We start from the raw sequence: 16,586 nt of genomic DNA on the forward strand, positions 1-16,586 counted from the left end.
CACATTTGATGTATTACACCGAGGTAGAAAGATGGAATCCATCCCAATACATAAGGTCATTCTACAAAACCTACGGCATGACTAGCTAGTTTAAGGTTCAAATTAATTATTATAAACTTTGCTTACATTTATAATTCACACAATACATAAACATTCAAAGTACTTTTGTCAACTACAGCTGGCTACTCTACTTGTAAATGGAGCACAAAAATCCCAATTGGTTAAATACCTACAAAAAAGGGTTTCACTTCTCTAATACTGCCATTTGATCCATAGATAAAATTTAAGAACAAAAAAGACTGCCATGAAAGTGTAGCTTTATGGTTATAAGAATACTGTGTCTTTTGATAATGTCCACCACTGAAGTCATCTGTGAAAAACTTTAAAAAATTAGAACTGATATGCAACAGTTTTTTTTATTTCTGTTCTATTTTGTCCAAGCTCTTTTCAATGATCTGCTGCATTCACTTTCTGTCTTTCTTTTGTTGAGTATATGCTTGATCTGTTGTGAACATGTGTGTTCAATAATGTTTGGCCCTAAGGCATGTAATCAAGATGCGTATCATTTCAGGCTGTGTGTTGATTATGGCCTTATTTACCCTCATGTGTCAGTCTCTGTCACTGCTGAACCATCAGACTGGTCGTGCCAGCTTTACAGCAAACTCTTAATGCAAGTTTGCAGAGATCATGTTATTAAATATTAAAATCAAACAAGAAAGTCATTTTTCCCCTTAGAACTTAGACTGACTATAAAGTCTCAACTTAGTATTCATAATGACTTTACTCACACATTTTCAATATCTTTCTGTTCAGGTATTTGAGATAGAATTTCTTACCTTTCTAACAACTTCAAAGTAATATAAACAAAAATCCTGAATATGATTTTGCCAAAGTTCTAAATAAAATACCTCATAATTTTAATAGCTGATCCAGGAGTGTGTATAAGTATCCAGCTCTTAGATTTGAGTATAATTTAAGCCACTAACTACTATTTCTGCTTTAGCAAATCATATGTGTTTTTCAAGGGTATCAAACATAGTATACTATTCTTATGTTTGACACTGGAAAACAATGTTTTAGTTCCACAATAACTCACTGGAGCAACTGTTTGACATTTGCAGGTGGTCGCAACCACCTGAATATTTCAAATAGTTGCTTTGATGAGATACTCTGGGACTTACACAATGTTGTCTGATAGTAACTACAACAGATCGGCTGAGAAAGCCTAGCCTAAAAAGTCACAAACATATCACTGGTTGCCACCTAAGCAAACTTTCTGAAATACATTCTGTTCCAAATCAGAGTTCTCATTCTTATTAACAATTGATTTAAATATTCTGTTACACAACTAGTATTGCTTCAGGAGGATTGTGGTTTATTTGCTTTTATTCAAACCAAGAAAGACATATTCATATTTTCTCATTCTGTGTCTCACGGTAAAATATACAACTCTATATTGCGCAATGAATGTGGACTTGACCAATAAGGATATATTTTCTAACATTAGTGTGCACATTTATAACAGATTTTGTGACACAACAAGTCACATTATTCCTGTAGTGTAGCCATAAATTATGAAATGTTCCTACATTAGTTGAGCTTCATAGTCAAGAAATCCATAATTATCATCAGCATGGGTGTAATAAGGTATGTTTTGTGCAACTATCCTGCTGACATATTCTGGGGAAAAATTCTGTAATTCATAAGCTGCATTTTCAGTCCATGTATCTGTGAGATTGTCTTCATCAACTCCCAGGGCAACTGCTGTACTACAGGATGAGTATTTAAAAATGAATGCTAGAGAGATGGGTAACTCATTGATAGCATATTTAGAAGAAATGATATTCTCAATAGTTCCCTTCAGCCACAAAGAGAAAATAATAATGGTGTATATAAGCACAATTTAATATATGTTTGAAAGTACAAAACTAAAATGTTGTGAGTCAAAGGGTTACCATGGACACTTCCCATATCTGTTTATTTGTAATATCCTTTGCTTTTCACCACATAAAAGTGTCTAGTGAGCTTCAATGAGTAGCTTGTGATGTGTAATACATATATTACACATATAGTGGAGATGCTGAGCCGCAGGTAGGCACAACATTCCAGCCTTCCAGATATGGGAAGTGTCCACGGTAACCTCTTGACATACAGCAATTTAGTTTCTCTTGAAAAAATTAATATTAAATCAGTTTAACACACTTCCACTTTTCTTCAGTGGCAATTCATTCTTAGTATTTCAAAATTTTGAAAAAGCAGCTTCATATATGCTTTGGAAATGAATTAGGGCAAAATGTAATAAATTTCACGACATGTATATAACAGGTGGAAAACATGGGAAAAAAATCATTTGTCTTCCACACCAACTGTAATTCTTCATTGTTTGAAACAAATCTGTTGCAAGATACAAGATGATATTTCCAGAATGCATCAGGAAGAATATGCCAACAACTGAAAAATCATTAAATATTGTCTTGAAGTATTATTGTATGACTATTGTACTAAATGTTCATTTCACTGGTCCATGTGGAAATATATTAGAAACATAGATTATATTGCTGCTAAGCTATCGCTGAAGAAGCATGGAGTTTTTGTTATTCTGAACTGATTTGTGTATAAAATTTTGCTTTTGCAATACTATTAGATTAACTTTTGTAATATTAATAGATTAGTTTATATGTATGTGCTTCATTACATGCTTACTACGTCTTTTTGTACAATCAGTGTCACATGCCATAAAAAGATTAAAAATTCTGCACTACTTGACTAACAGAAAGCAATGTACTCTTATGAACGCCCTTGTTAATGCAATGATCAATGCACATGCTTAAAAATGTTTTAGCAGCAAATGAAAATAATGCATGAGAAATAAAGGAAAGTGAGAAACTTTGAAATTTATAAAATAGTTTATTGTTGAAACATTAACAGTCCAACAAAATATAACAATATTCAAAAATATTATATATAAAGCATAATTTGCTGTAATTGCAACAGTGAGAGTTGTATGAAAGATATCAAAATAGTTTATACCTCACAATGAAACCATCTGCAATTTAAATTTGGTGACAATTTATTTGAAAAAATGAATAAATAAATAAATTTAAGAAATCCTATTATATGCTCTACACTGAAAGCATGCATGATCTATCTACGCAGAGAACAGAATACTGTCTCCATTGAGATATCTCTTTCTACCAACATATCACAAATATTGTGTAAGTATTCATTTTTCCTGCAAGGCTACAAGACAATCTGCCAGACTTCCCCACCCTTCATCTGTCAGTCATACCAACAAGAGGTTTATATTTAAATTTTACATACAAAAAATTTCAAGACTTATTATAAGACTTTTGCTGATGCTGTCAATTACAAAGAACTAATTTATTTCCTTGTCTCCTTTTCAAATAGATTTAGAACAATTTAAAGAGAGAAACAAAACAGAAAAGTGCATGCAATGAGGTAAGCAAACACAGCTTCTCTTATTGACTATTTAGTTGTACTCTGTGACACACTAAGATTGCTCTTCACCATTTAAATTTCTAATAATATAGAACCATCATTATTCATCCACATTTCAGCAACTGGCATAACTCACAATCTTAATGCTTCATTTTAAATGCATATGGTATCATATCAACAGTGCAAGGCACAAAACCAAGCATAAGATGGTGAAAAGAAATTTACTACTACCGGTAGTAATTTTCTGCTGTGGTTGAATCACAGGTGCTAAATCATGGATCATACAGAACATAATGATATCTTAATCTTAAAAAAAAGTCTTTACAAGAATGAGAGGTAGTATAATGTGTTGATGTTGTATTTACATTTTTCTATATTGCATGCTTCAATCTTTTATTACATTTCAGTTTTTTCATTCAACTGCAAAAATGCCATATACCTTTCAACAGAGACAGAGAGTAATGTGGAGAAAAGATGTAAACACTCAAATCTCATTAGTTTGATGACACGAATAAAATAAAAATGATCACAGAAAAAAGCTCAGAACCTTACATGTTGAATGTTGAGTCCAACATGATACTGAAAGACTTTCCTCAAGAAAGAAAAAAAAATTAACATATCACTAAGTACATGTAAAAAATTCCTGATTCACATTTCAGATAATACCTGCCAACTATGCCAGAAAACCACATATATCTATTGTTGCTAGACATACTGAAATAGTTTTTACACAGCATACAACTACAAAAAATCTCTAATAATTTCAGTATGGTTTTGCCCTATTTATGATGCATATGGAGATAAGTACAGCCAAATCATTTAACAAATAAATGTCACATCCAAGAACTGTTCACTTTTATAATCTGCTACATGTGAAAGAAATGCATGCATGCAAGAAACTACTTGAAAAGCACAGCATTGTTTCATTACAAACATTTATAATGCAATTGTATTCTTTCTACAGTGTTTAGACCAATTAAGTTTTTTAAGCCACATTTAAGTGGTTGAGTGGAATCAAACATTAATAAGCTAACATAGATATTTGAAAGTATTCACATGCACTTTCCTCTGTGTCTACATTCCACAATTTACAACAGAGATGACGATACAGAATAAAAAATGAATTTCAAATAAAAAGTGTGTCATTTAATGAACAGGGCAGTGAGTACAATAAATACAACACAGTTTCAACTTAAATGATTGTAATCCACATAAATACTAGATGTGTATGAACTCAAGAAGTACTGTCAGTAAATGTATAGGAGATCACTAAATGGTGCACTAATTGTGCTATTGCCCATAAAATAATTGAAAACATTATAAGATTTTCTGCATATTTTCATAAGTAAGCAGATATGTGAACAATAAGAGCACAAAGATACAGATATATGACATCAACAGCACTTAATACTAAGTATTACTTTGTAAGTCTCTCTATTAACTTCTGAGTGATATTTATGTTATATAAGTGTTCATTATTGCATGGATAATCATGATAGTGGAAACAAAATCAGATTTCATTCAAAAGATGTTTCCAGGATATATTACTAGAGAGGAAATGAAGTCTGAATATCATACTGTAAAATGGGTGAACTGAAAAAATGGAGTAAACTGAAACAAAACTTCCAAAAAGTTCCACACTATTGTGCTGGAAGAAAAATGGGAATATAATTCAAAGATTTGTTTGTCTCATTTGGTAGTGAACCAATGTAAGAGGGAAATTATGAATTTCAAAGGTGGCAACACTATTAGTTGATGTTTTGTTCACTTTATGACCAATATTGGATGTTAAGCTGAATTTGTTTTGTTCAAACTGCATCTGTAAGTAAAATTCTAAATCATGTTGTTTTAATTTAAATACATGGTAAGCAAATATGCAAGCAACCAAAAGTTCAGTTTTAAAGCACACTTTAATCTGGTGTGTATTTTGGCTAATTGAAAATGTGGGGTCACATTTTCATAATTTGTGGGATGGATAGAAAGAGTAGTAATCATCAGTGTTTCTGAAGAAGAAGACAAAGAATTTCATGGAAATGAAGAACAACCTAGGAGATTACACTGTGATTAAAGTATATGGAAAAAGTAAGCAATAATTTAGACTGTATGCATGTAAAATTTGTTATTTAAAAGGCAAAGGTACTGTTGATGTTTATCTGAAGAAAGAAGGCCAATTATAGATATTTATTTTAAATGATGAGGAGTAATTTTTTCGTAAATGAGACATTCTTCAAACACTCTTTATTACATCTGGAGGTATGCCTTGTAGATTAAGAGACATCATCTTTAAACATGATGTCAGTGATTTAATGTATTAACTCTGCATTCAGTATTAACAAACAAATCAAGTTCATCAGTTTTAATGTTACAATAAATTAATTAGAGATATACCAATCATTTTAATGAACAGAATAAAAAACAACAATGCATGCAATATTGTCAGTTTTTGTATTGAATAAAACTTATTTTCAGCCAGAGAACTTTTGTTTCTTATTCTCCTAGATCCAAAACAGATTTTGACATGTCCCTATTCCCCACAACAGCCAATAAATAGGATAAATAAGAAGTGAACCAATGTAAGAAGGAAATTATGAATTTCAAAGTTGGCAACACGGTGAGTTGATGATTGTTCATTCTATAACAAACATTGGGTATGATGCTGACTTTTTTTTTTATCTTCAAACTGTATCTGTAAGCACAATTCAATTATTTTTTACTTTTTACTTAAGTACATGATAAGCAAATATGCAATTCTGTTTCATTAACTAAAAGTTCAGTTTTAAAGTGGACTATCTGTCTTGCGTTGTGGCTAATTGAAAATGTTACTTTTCATCCCCCCCCCCCCCCCCCCCTCAGGCAGAGGTGAATAGAAACATTAAGTTTTAATTTTTTTTTATATTATAAAAGCATGAGCCAGGTCCATAATCTAATTACATGTTTAAAGCTAGTCACAAGAACTACAATCCAATTTAATCTTGGTTTTCAAATTTCATTTTAAAAATATCAATTTTTTCTTTTAAAATTGAACACTGTTTCTATTCACTCCCATTTACGGTACCAGTACTGCAGATTCCAAAATTCTAAGATGAAGAAGCAAAAAATATAGGCATATACTTACGACTGTTAAAGAGCCATGTCAAGAACAAGAAAAGATCTTAGCATTTCCTTTTTTTCTTACTAATATATATAAGACCTGTCTCAGTATATATGAAGAAATAAATTGTCATTGTCTTAAAATGGCTACTACTGAATCATACTTGGCTTACACATGGTTATTATGTTATAAGGATTCTGTGGTGTGCATCTCTAGAATTAATTAATACAGAAATAAGCAATTAATTGTAATGACACTTTAAACTGAATGCAGAGTTCATGAAAATTTTAGTAACAAGAGAACAGTTGACAAAAAAATATGAAAAACAAATAATGTTTATTTTTTGAAACAGGCAGTTTTATTTTCTGAAGAACTGAAGATTAGGGTTTAATGACTGGTCAGTTCTGAGGTTATTAAGCAAGGAGCACAAGTTCATATAAGACTAGATTGAGACAAGAAACTGTAACATTTTCAAAGGAACCATTGGCATACCAACTAGTTAGGCAAATCACAAAAAACCTATATTTTGATGTGGATTAGAAACTTGCTATATTTACATGTGGGTCCACTGCTGTGACTAGTGCTCCACCTCACTTGGTCGATCAGGACAAAAAGTTAACAAACGCAAACTGGAATGGTTAATAGAAGGGGAACAATCTTTTGGGAATGGATCATCACTAAGAAACCTTAGTCAAAAGGCAGACATAAATGCAACAATATTTTAGTGATTAGATATCTTGTGTTCTGCATTCATTTTTATTAATCCTCTGTCATCTCAATGTATACTTAATTAAGTAGCTAGTTCATTATTGCAATCGTGCTTATTGTCACTATTCATCTTTTGAAGTTTACATTCTTCTGTCTGTGTTACCCTAAGGACAACAAATCTCTGACAAATATTGGAAAAAGCTTTGTAGTCTCTGTTTCTAATTGCTGACAGAATTGGCTATGAAACATGAAGCAAACAGAGTAGCTATATAATGCAAATATCAGAACAATCAAATGAGAAAACTGGTTATTTATTTTACTTTTTCATTTACAGTTTTTTAATTGTGCCCTGTTAAACTATGTGAACATCTTTGTGTCATTACGAACAATGTTATTAAAACATGCTTTATGGGAAGTATGTTTCACTACCAGTAGTTTAATAGTTGGTATGTAGTCAATGTCATGACCTTTGGTATTAGCTTAACCATTCATTTTTAACCCACAGAAGGCCTGCTAAAGTAGTAAAGTAGTAAGCCATGGTGGTCCACATTGATGCACCAGTATAATTGCTGTGTTCATAGTGATTAGGTCCCAGAGAATGGATATGACAAATAATTTATATATGGTTGGGTCTTGGGTATGCTCTTGCAAGAAACTTATTCTTCTACAGAAGTGATAGTTTCTCTTCTGATATCAAAGAGTCATGCAACCGGTTATATTCCCTGCTCCCCTTACAAGGCTATGATGAATGAGCATAGCAAAAAAGAGGCAATGAAGTTACAGAGTTTCTCAAATATATGCATATCCTAACTGTATATTAAAAACAAAGATTCCAAGACTTACCAAGCGGGAAAGCGCCGGTAGATAGGCACAATGAATAAAACACACAAACACACACAGAATTTCTAGCTTTCTCAACCGACGGTTGCTTCTTCAGGAAAGACGGAAGGAGAGGGAAAGACGAAAGGATGTGGGTTTTAAGGGAGAGGGTAAGGTGTCATTCCAATCCCGGGAGCAGAAAGACTTACCTTAGGGGAACAAAAGGATAGGTATATACTCGCACGCACACACACACACACACACACACACACACACACACACACACACACACACACACACACACCGGGTGCACGGCCAGCACATCTTGGCACAGTGTTACACCGTCCGAGTTACCTGGATACTTCCCACCAACACCAACCTATCCGAACTCCGGAGATGGGAACTTGCCCTTCAATATATCCTCTCTTCTCATTATCCACCAGGCCTCAATCTCCGCTAATTTCAAGTTGCCGCCACTCATACCTCACCTGTCATTCAACATCATCTTTGCCTCCACACTTCCGCCTTGACTTACATCTCTGCCCATACTCTTTGCCTTTAAATATGTCTGCTTGTGTCTGTGTATGTATGGATGGATATGTGTGTGTGTGTGTGTGTGTGTGTGTGTGTGTGTGTGTGTGTGTGTGTGTGTGCGCGCGAGTATATACCTATCCTTTTTTCCCCTAAGGTAAGTCTTTCCGCTTCTGAGATTGGAATGACTCCTTACCCTCTCCCTTAAAACCCACATCCTTTCGTCTTTCCCTCTCCTTCCCTCTTTCCTGAAGAAGCAACCATTGGTTGTGAAAGCTAGAAATTCTGTGTGTGTGTTTGTGTGTTTTATTCATTGTGCCTATCTACCGGCACTTTCCCGCTTGGTAAGTCTTGGAGTCTTTGTTTTTAATATATTTTTCCCATGTGGAAGTTTCTTTCTATTTTATTTACATATCCTAACTGTTTTATTCATATTTACAGAATACTGTTGAAATTTTCTATCATGGACTCTATGAAAGGGTTTGAAATACTTTCTTTTTAGTGGAAAAAGGAAGACATAATTTTATATTTACATGAGTTACTGTCATAATAAATATGACTTAGACCTACATATGTGACAATGCTTCAGCCCTGGTCCCCCTACCCCAAACACACACTGTATGATAAATAAATAGTAAGATATTACTGATAAAAATCTAAGCACTGCAAATTACAAAATGATTTGAAAATATTTATCATAAATACATTCCATATTTCCATAGGGTGCAATGGTGGTGTGAAGCATATTTTACACATGAGTTTGTTCCTTTATATCTGCTTCATCTGGGCAACAGAAGATTTTGTGATCTGAGATTTTGTTCTTAAATTATTGCATAAGGTTGTCTCATGTATTCTACCAATAGTAAACATTGTCTAATTTTAAGTAATACACATGATAAGTAGCAATCAAAAGTTAGAATGTATTGTGGATAATTCAATAAAGAGTGAAGTGAAATTCTGAGTTCTTGTTTGGTGTTCGACAATGTTGACTGAAATACAATCGTAGAAATTCTTCAGGTAATAGGGGTGAAATACAGGAACCGAAAGTTTCCTACGACTTGTACAGAAAGCAGGCAGCAGTTATAAGCTTTGAAGAACATGAAAGGGAAGCAGTAGCTAAAATGGGACTGAGAAATGTGTGAAGTTTAACCTTGATGTTAGTCACTCTGTACACTGAACAAGCAGTAAAGGAAATCAAAGAGAAATCTGGAATTGTATGAGCTGTGTTTACATGGAATGGAATAGGTCTTCTGGTTGTGTACGGCTACTTGGAGACCATCTGCAGCCAATCATGGACTTCATGTTCCCAAACATCGAAACATCGATAGAAGCAATTAAAAGTCAGATCATAGTGTGGATAAGTTAATGAACAGTCAAGTGAATTCTGAGTTCTTGTTTGTCATAAAAATAGCTGTATAGGCACTATAAAAGAGACACGAGAATTGCTGAACAGGAGGCAGAGATTTGTGCTTGTCAGTTTGAGTTAGATTCTGTAAAATCTGAACGTGATAGGTTAAAGGGGGAAAAAGATCATGAGGTTTGGATAGAGGCAACAATTAATGTGTGAAAGGGGAACAGCTCTGTAACTTCATCTACATCTGTGCTTACAGTATCTAATATGTCTGATTTGTTACCTGAAGTACAAGGGGAAGATCCTCATCCAGCTATAGGTCACAGTAGAGTGCAGCACACTCCTCGCAAAGAAATTAAGCATAGGTCACTACTGAAAGAGCATATGAAGAAAAGAGTCTTGTTGCTAGGCAGTAGTCATGCGAGGGATGTAGCAAGACAGTACAGGAAAAATTAAGGGCAGGGTACCAGATCACAAGTATTGTGAAGCCAAGTACCAGCCTTAGTTAGGTGACAGAGGACGTAGGGGATTTGTGTAAATAATTTGACAAAAGGGATCAGGTTATCATAGGATGTGGAGCACAGATCTACCTGCCTGGACAGAAATTACAGCATTAGGGGCGATGAATGAAATAGGAACAACATCTACGCACACAATGAAAATATTTTGAAAACTTTCAGAGATTGCAAAACAGCCCCCTGACAGGCCCTGGGAAAACAGTGCTGTCAGCCCTGTCAACACAGAGTTGAGCCGACTGCTACTGACTGAAATGAAATTGTACATGAGTGCAGTGCCTGTTGCTACAATTGAGAAATGAGGCTTATACTAGACATGGCTTACACCTCAGTATGAGAGGGAAAGATGGGTTGGCTGAGCTTCTTATAAGTAATGTATGGAAGGCCACTATCACAAAGAACAAGATCCCTATTGTTACTGGAGTCAGATAGGCACCTTTTTCAGATTAGAATCAGGAGTCAGACACCCTGTTATGACAAATGGTAAAGTAACAGGAGAGCCCCACAAAATGCTTAAGAGTGCACAAAAATGGAAGGTTAGCTTATTTCATCACAATATTAAAGGACTGAGTAATAAGGTAGAAGAGCTTCTTGTCTGTTTAGAAAATTTAGAGAGCCCTGAAAATATGGACATCCTGTGCCTGTCAGAGAACCACATAACTACAGGGTTACGGAAGTTAAATATTGAAGATTACACTCTTGCATCTTTCTCAGACAGAAGTAGTATGGGAAAATGAGAAGCTGTTACATATATTAAGACAGAATACAACTTCAAAAGCATTGAGACAAGTAGATTTTGTAATGCTCAGGACAAAGAAGTTTGTGCCTGTGAATGAACCATTAAAAATAGTTCACTTTTTGTTGTAACTATATGCTGATTCCACTGGGATATTTCAAACTTTTTATGAGGAAATTGGTTTCCTTACTATGCTATATGTCGCACAGCAGCAAGCAGTTACTACTCTGTAGTGATTTTAACATAATATTTCTAAAGGATTCTTACAGGAGAAATGAACTGGAAACCTTATACATATCCTAGAGTTTAATTTCACAAGTGGAAGACATGATGTTGAGGTCACAGATTTACTTCAAACTTTGTTGACCTTTAGTAAGCCAATAAAACAACATAACTTGCAAGAGAAGTTTTATGCGTCTATTAAGTAACTGATGTATTTCTGTGAAGGCACTGACTGTAGGAAGTGATTGTGGCCAAGTGGCTGGTGTTTGCACTAAGCAAGAGGATCGTGAATGAGGCTACGATTTGAATCTCACTAATACTTACTTTTCTTCTTTCATCAGTGATCCCAATATTTAATTTATATGACATTTGAGAGGTAATATGGTGAAAAGAAGACCCATGTGCATTTTAATGAAGTTGTCATAAATTTCATATGTTATTTGACTATCTACTATTTGTAATTAAATTTTAAATGAGGAGGGACAGGTCTGAAAGCCTAAGTCGAACCTCAATAAATAATGATGTAAATGATGTTATTCCCAATAAGTAATATAGTAAGTCACAATGAGCCAAACCACAAGAGTAATGTACAATTACTCATCAGACGTGCTCTTGACATCACATGCTGCAGCATGATATTTGTCGGGGAAAAATAAATTGAAACTTCGTGCAAATACTTCTTAAATACAAGTGGTTTTATTTATTATATTGTCTCTAAAATGTTATATAAATTAAATAATATGACCAGTGATGAAAAAACCACATTAATAATTAAGTTTGAGTGGGAGTGGAATTGTCGCCTCATACAAATTCATCTCACAAAGTTCAAACACTAATCACTTGACCACCTTGATTTCTAACATGTGGCATCTATGCAGAGATGCATAAGCACCTTTTTTTGATGAAGCTCAAAGCACAAAAATAACTGTAAACCAAGTAACAACTTTGCTCTCTAATAATGATGCACGGTTAGTTAGGATATGTAAGATAGTGCCTTACAATACTGATACTCCTCACAGAGTAATTAATGACTGCAGAACAAATGGGTTTGCGAACAGTTAACAAGAGATGACCTAGGATTAAACTAACAGTGAACTAAATGCTGATATAAATTTTCATCCATTCCATGATAAATTTATATCATTAATTGAAAATAACTTTCCAATACAGTGATGAGAAGGGACCTTAAACCATAGATCACAATAGGGATTAAAATATCTTTTAACAGGAAACTCAATGTGCAGGCAAATAGAGATTCTGCAGTAGTTGCGTACACCAAAAAATACTCAAAATTACTAAGAAAAGTTATCAAAAAAACTAGGGACATGCATTTTATGTCAAAAATCAGTAATTCTGACAACGAACTTAGGACTATATGGAATGTAGCGAACCCAGAGACAGAACCGCTAGCCAAAGAATAGGATAACATCATGAAAGGGCACATGATAAGTCAGCAGGTAGTAAATAGATTCAATAATGATTTCTTAAATAGACTAGAAAATATATGGACAAAGAGTTCAGAGAAAAATCACAGAAGTATGTTGCAAAAGTAACTCTCATAGAATTTAATCATATGATTATATCACTAGCTTCTCCATTTGAAATTTTAAATATATATATATATTCTCTCAAAAATAAAAGCTCATCTGGATCTGATTGTGTTTCAAAGAGAGTACTACAGATTTGTTCCCATGTAATAAGCCCTGTCTTATCTGAAATATGTAATGCCTCAATAAACTGAAGGGATTTCTCAAGAGAGATCAATACGTGTCATTGTTAAACCCCAAAATATAAGAAAGGTGATGGAGAGATGTCTGTAACTACTAACCCATTTCAGTACTGACATTATTTTCCAAAATTTTTGAGAAACTGATTTGATCTAGAATAGTAACAATAATATCCTCAGTAAATCACAATAGCTATTTCAGAAGGGTTTCTCCAGTGAGATTACCATTTACACGTCCACTCACCAAATTTTACAAGCATAAAATAATATAACAGCACTGGTTGTATTTCCTGTGACCATCAAAGGCATTGGACTGTGTGTATCACAATTATTTCCTAGATAAACTGAGCTTTTGTGAAACTCACGGTATAGCCAACCAAGAAAAATGTTATATTTACTCAGCAGAATGCAGGAAGTTGTACTTACTAATTCAATCAATGTAATCAGGGAAGATTCTTTTGACTTGAGAGAAATCACATATTGGTTTCCCCAAGGCTCAACATTAGGCCCGACCATTGTTCCTCGCATATAATATACAAGAACCAAAGGTATTCTTTTTGTAGTTGACACTAGTATTGTAATTGATCCAAGTGCATATACCACCAGAAAAATGGTAAACAATGTTCTTAAAAGTGCCATTGACTGATTTTCTGTGAAAGATCTTACTCTCAATTTTAAAAAGACACAACATGTCACTTCTGTGCATCCAGAGGTATTACGCCACTGATAGATGTAACACAGGGTGAGGAAATAATAAATAGGTGGAAAGTTTAAAATCTTTAGGTGTCAATATTGATCAGAATTTAAATTGGAAAAATCTCACTTTGGAACTCCTAAAACAGCTTAGTTCACCTACATTTGTAATTAGAATCATTGCAAATTTTGGGAGAGACAAATCACTAAACTAATATATTTTGCATGTTTTCATTCAATAATGTCATGAAAGAATAATGTTCTGGGGTAATTCATGTTTAAGAAAGAAAGTCTTCATTGCTCAGAAACATGCTGTAAGAATGATATGTGGTGTTCAATAATGATCATCGTGTAGACATCTGTTTCAGAACTTGGACACTTTGACAACTGCTTTACATATATTTATTGGCACAGTAAATGTGTAGTAAATAATCCACTGCAGTTCAAAAGGAACGATGGTGTTCATAATTACAGTATGAGAAGAAAAACTGACCTTCATTACTCTGCATTAAGGTTACCTTTAGCACAAAACAGTGTGCACAATGCTGCAACTAAAAATTTTTGAACACTTGCCCAGTGATACAAAATTCTGACCAACAGTAAAGTAAAATTTGAAAACAAACTGAAAAAGTTGCTCCTCTTTCTATTTCATAGAAGAATTTCCATTATTGTAGTGTGTAAAATGTGGAGGGTAGGACATGCTAACTAACATGGTTAGTATGTAGACACATTTAAAAATTAATTTGAGGTGTGAATATAAAATGACTGGTTCCACATGATCCTGATTTATTGTGCAAATCATCAGTTGAACATGAAAACTAACTAACAAACAGCTTCCCAGTAAATACTGGAAGTTACACAAAATAAAGACAACATTACAATACACAGCACATATTTCAGCAAGTAGTGGTAGGTGCCTCAAACATACACATTGTCAAGAGTAGTCACTGTTACAAATTAACGTTAACTACAAAAATCATTGTAGTTACTGACTAAAGCACAGTTATTTACCATTACAGCGCAAGTTCGAAACAAATACTTCACTACGTTGGGAACACTCGGGGATATTTTTTGGCAGAAATGTTCGAATCCTGGCTTCAGTCTCCCAGTGTTTGGTGGAAGAGTATTTTTTTACAGTTACCACTTTGTATTAATATACTGACTATTTCTTCCAGATGCATTCATCAAGGGATTGATGGTGTGAAAGACAAACATTTTGTTTTCCAAATATGGAAGGTTGAAGAAGTCAACTGTATAACTAAAGCTCATGCATCACTGCTGCAGTATAACATTTCACCACTTTCTGTGAGTATGTTGACACACCATAAAAGAGAACAATGGAAGCTATATAAAGTACTCCTGCCTCTTATACCAAAATCGTTCCATGAGATAAAGTGTGTCTATACGATCCATGATGCGGCGGCCCACCAGGTACTTTACCTCTTCCTGGCCTTCCTTTCCCGCTATGTGCAGAGCTGTATACATGTCCTTTGTAGTAGAGTCAACTGCTGCTCCATGCTGCAGTAATAACATCACAATGTCCACATTTCCAAGTCGAGATGCAATATGCAGAGGTGTCTGTTGCTCCTGCACAACAAATATTTTCATTAAAAGCAATAAATAAATTAAATTGCACAACAAAAACTTAATTCTTCTGACTAAATCATTCACATACTTCTATAATGATATCCTCTATGAGAAAAGGTGCACAAATATCCAAGCATATCTTGATATGATTTCAAAAATGTGCAAAGATTGGTAACTTGATTTAAATATTCAGATATGTACAACTCATCACTTCATAATATTCAGAAATGTAGTACACTATGACTACAATATCAGTGAGTTACAACTGGGATCAATGAATTGAGACAAATAATTGGTTTAACAATGGGAAGGAACATAAAATGTAATGAACACATAAACTCAACTGTAGGAGAAGCAGGCGGAACTCTCTGGCTCATTGGTAGGGCACTGGGAAAACACAGTCAGTCTCCAAAGGAAATTTCTTACAAAACACACTTGTCCGCTGGTCTACAATACTGTACAAGTGTGTGTGCACATAACAAATATGACTAATAGGGGATGTTATACCTTTATACCTTCAAACAAGGAGGTCACCATGAATAGCCACAGGTTGGTCTGATTCATGGAAATGCTTAATAGAAATCCTGAAGAAACTGAGCTGATAGACACTTCAGGGCAGACGTCAGTTATCCCACACAAGCCTACTTACAGAGGTTTCAAGAATCAGTATTATGTGACAAATCTAGGATCATACCACAGCCCTCTGTATATTGCACCCATAGGGACCGTGAAAACAAAATTAGACTAATTAAAGTACACACAGAGAGACTTTTAAACAGTCGTTCCCATATTCCATTTGCAAATGGGTCAGGTAGAGAACCTAATACATGGTACAAAGGGTAGTAACGTCAGACGTGCACCACCTCACAGCTATTTGCAAAGTATGGATGTGGATGTAAAGCCATAACTATCTAACTAACTGTATATCAGATTTATCCCTCCATTCTTCTCCTACCCATCCTATCTGTTCCCCCCCCCCCCCCCTTTCTCTCTCTCTCACCCCACTCATTTCAAAACACACACACACACACACTATATATATATATATATATATATATATATATATATATATATAAAGATTCCAAGACTTACCAAGCGGGAAAGTGCCGGCAGACAGGCACATGAACAAAACACACAAACACACACAC

At 34.3% G+C, this 16,586-nt stretch overlaps 1 protein-coding gene across 1 annotated transcript in view; it reads right to left on the reverse strand.

The window, feature by feature from the left end:
- Positions 1-16,586, reverse strand: part of LOC126297950 (titin-like) — an 817,179-nt gene that overhangs the window by 526,815 nt on the left and 273,778 nt on the right. The window contains exon 10 of the mRNA XM_049989271.1: positions 15,292-15,438. Within this exon, the coding sequence (XP_049845228.1) occupies positions 15,292-15,438 (147 nt within the window). The remainder of the gene's footprint in view (positions 1-15,291; positions 15,439-16,586) is intronic.

The sequence above is a fragment of the Schistocerca gregaria genome, chromosome X (genome assembly GCF_023897955.1).
Source record: "Schistocerca gregaria isolate iqSchGreg1 chromosome X, iqSchGreg1.2, whole genome shotgun sequence".
Classification (NCBI taxonomy): domain Eukaryota; kingdom Metazoa; phylum Arthropoda; class Insecta; order Orthoptera; family Acrididae; genus Schistocerca; species Schistocerca gregaria.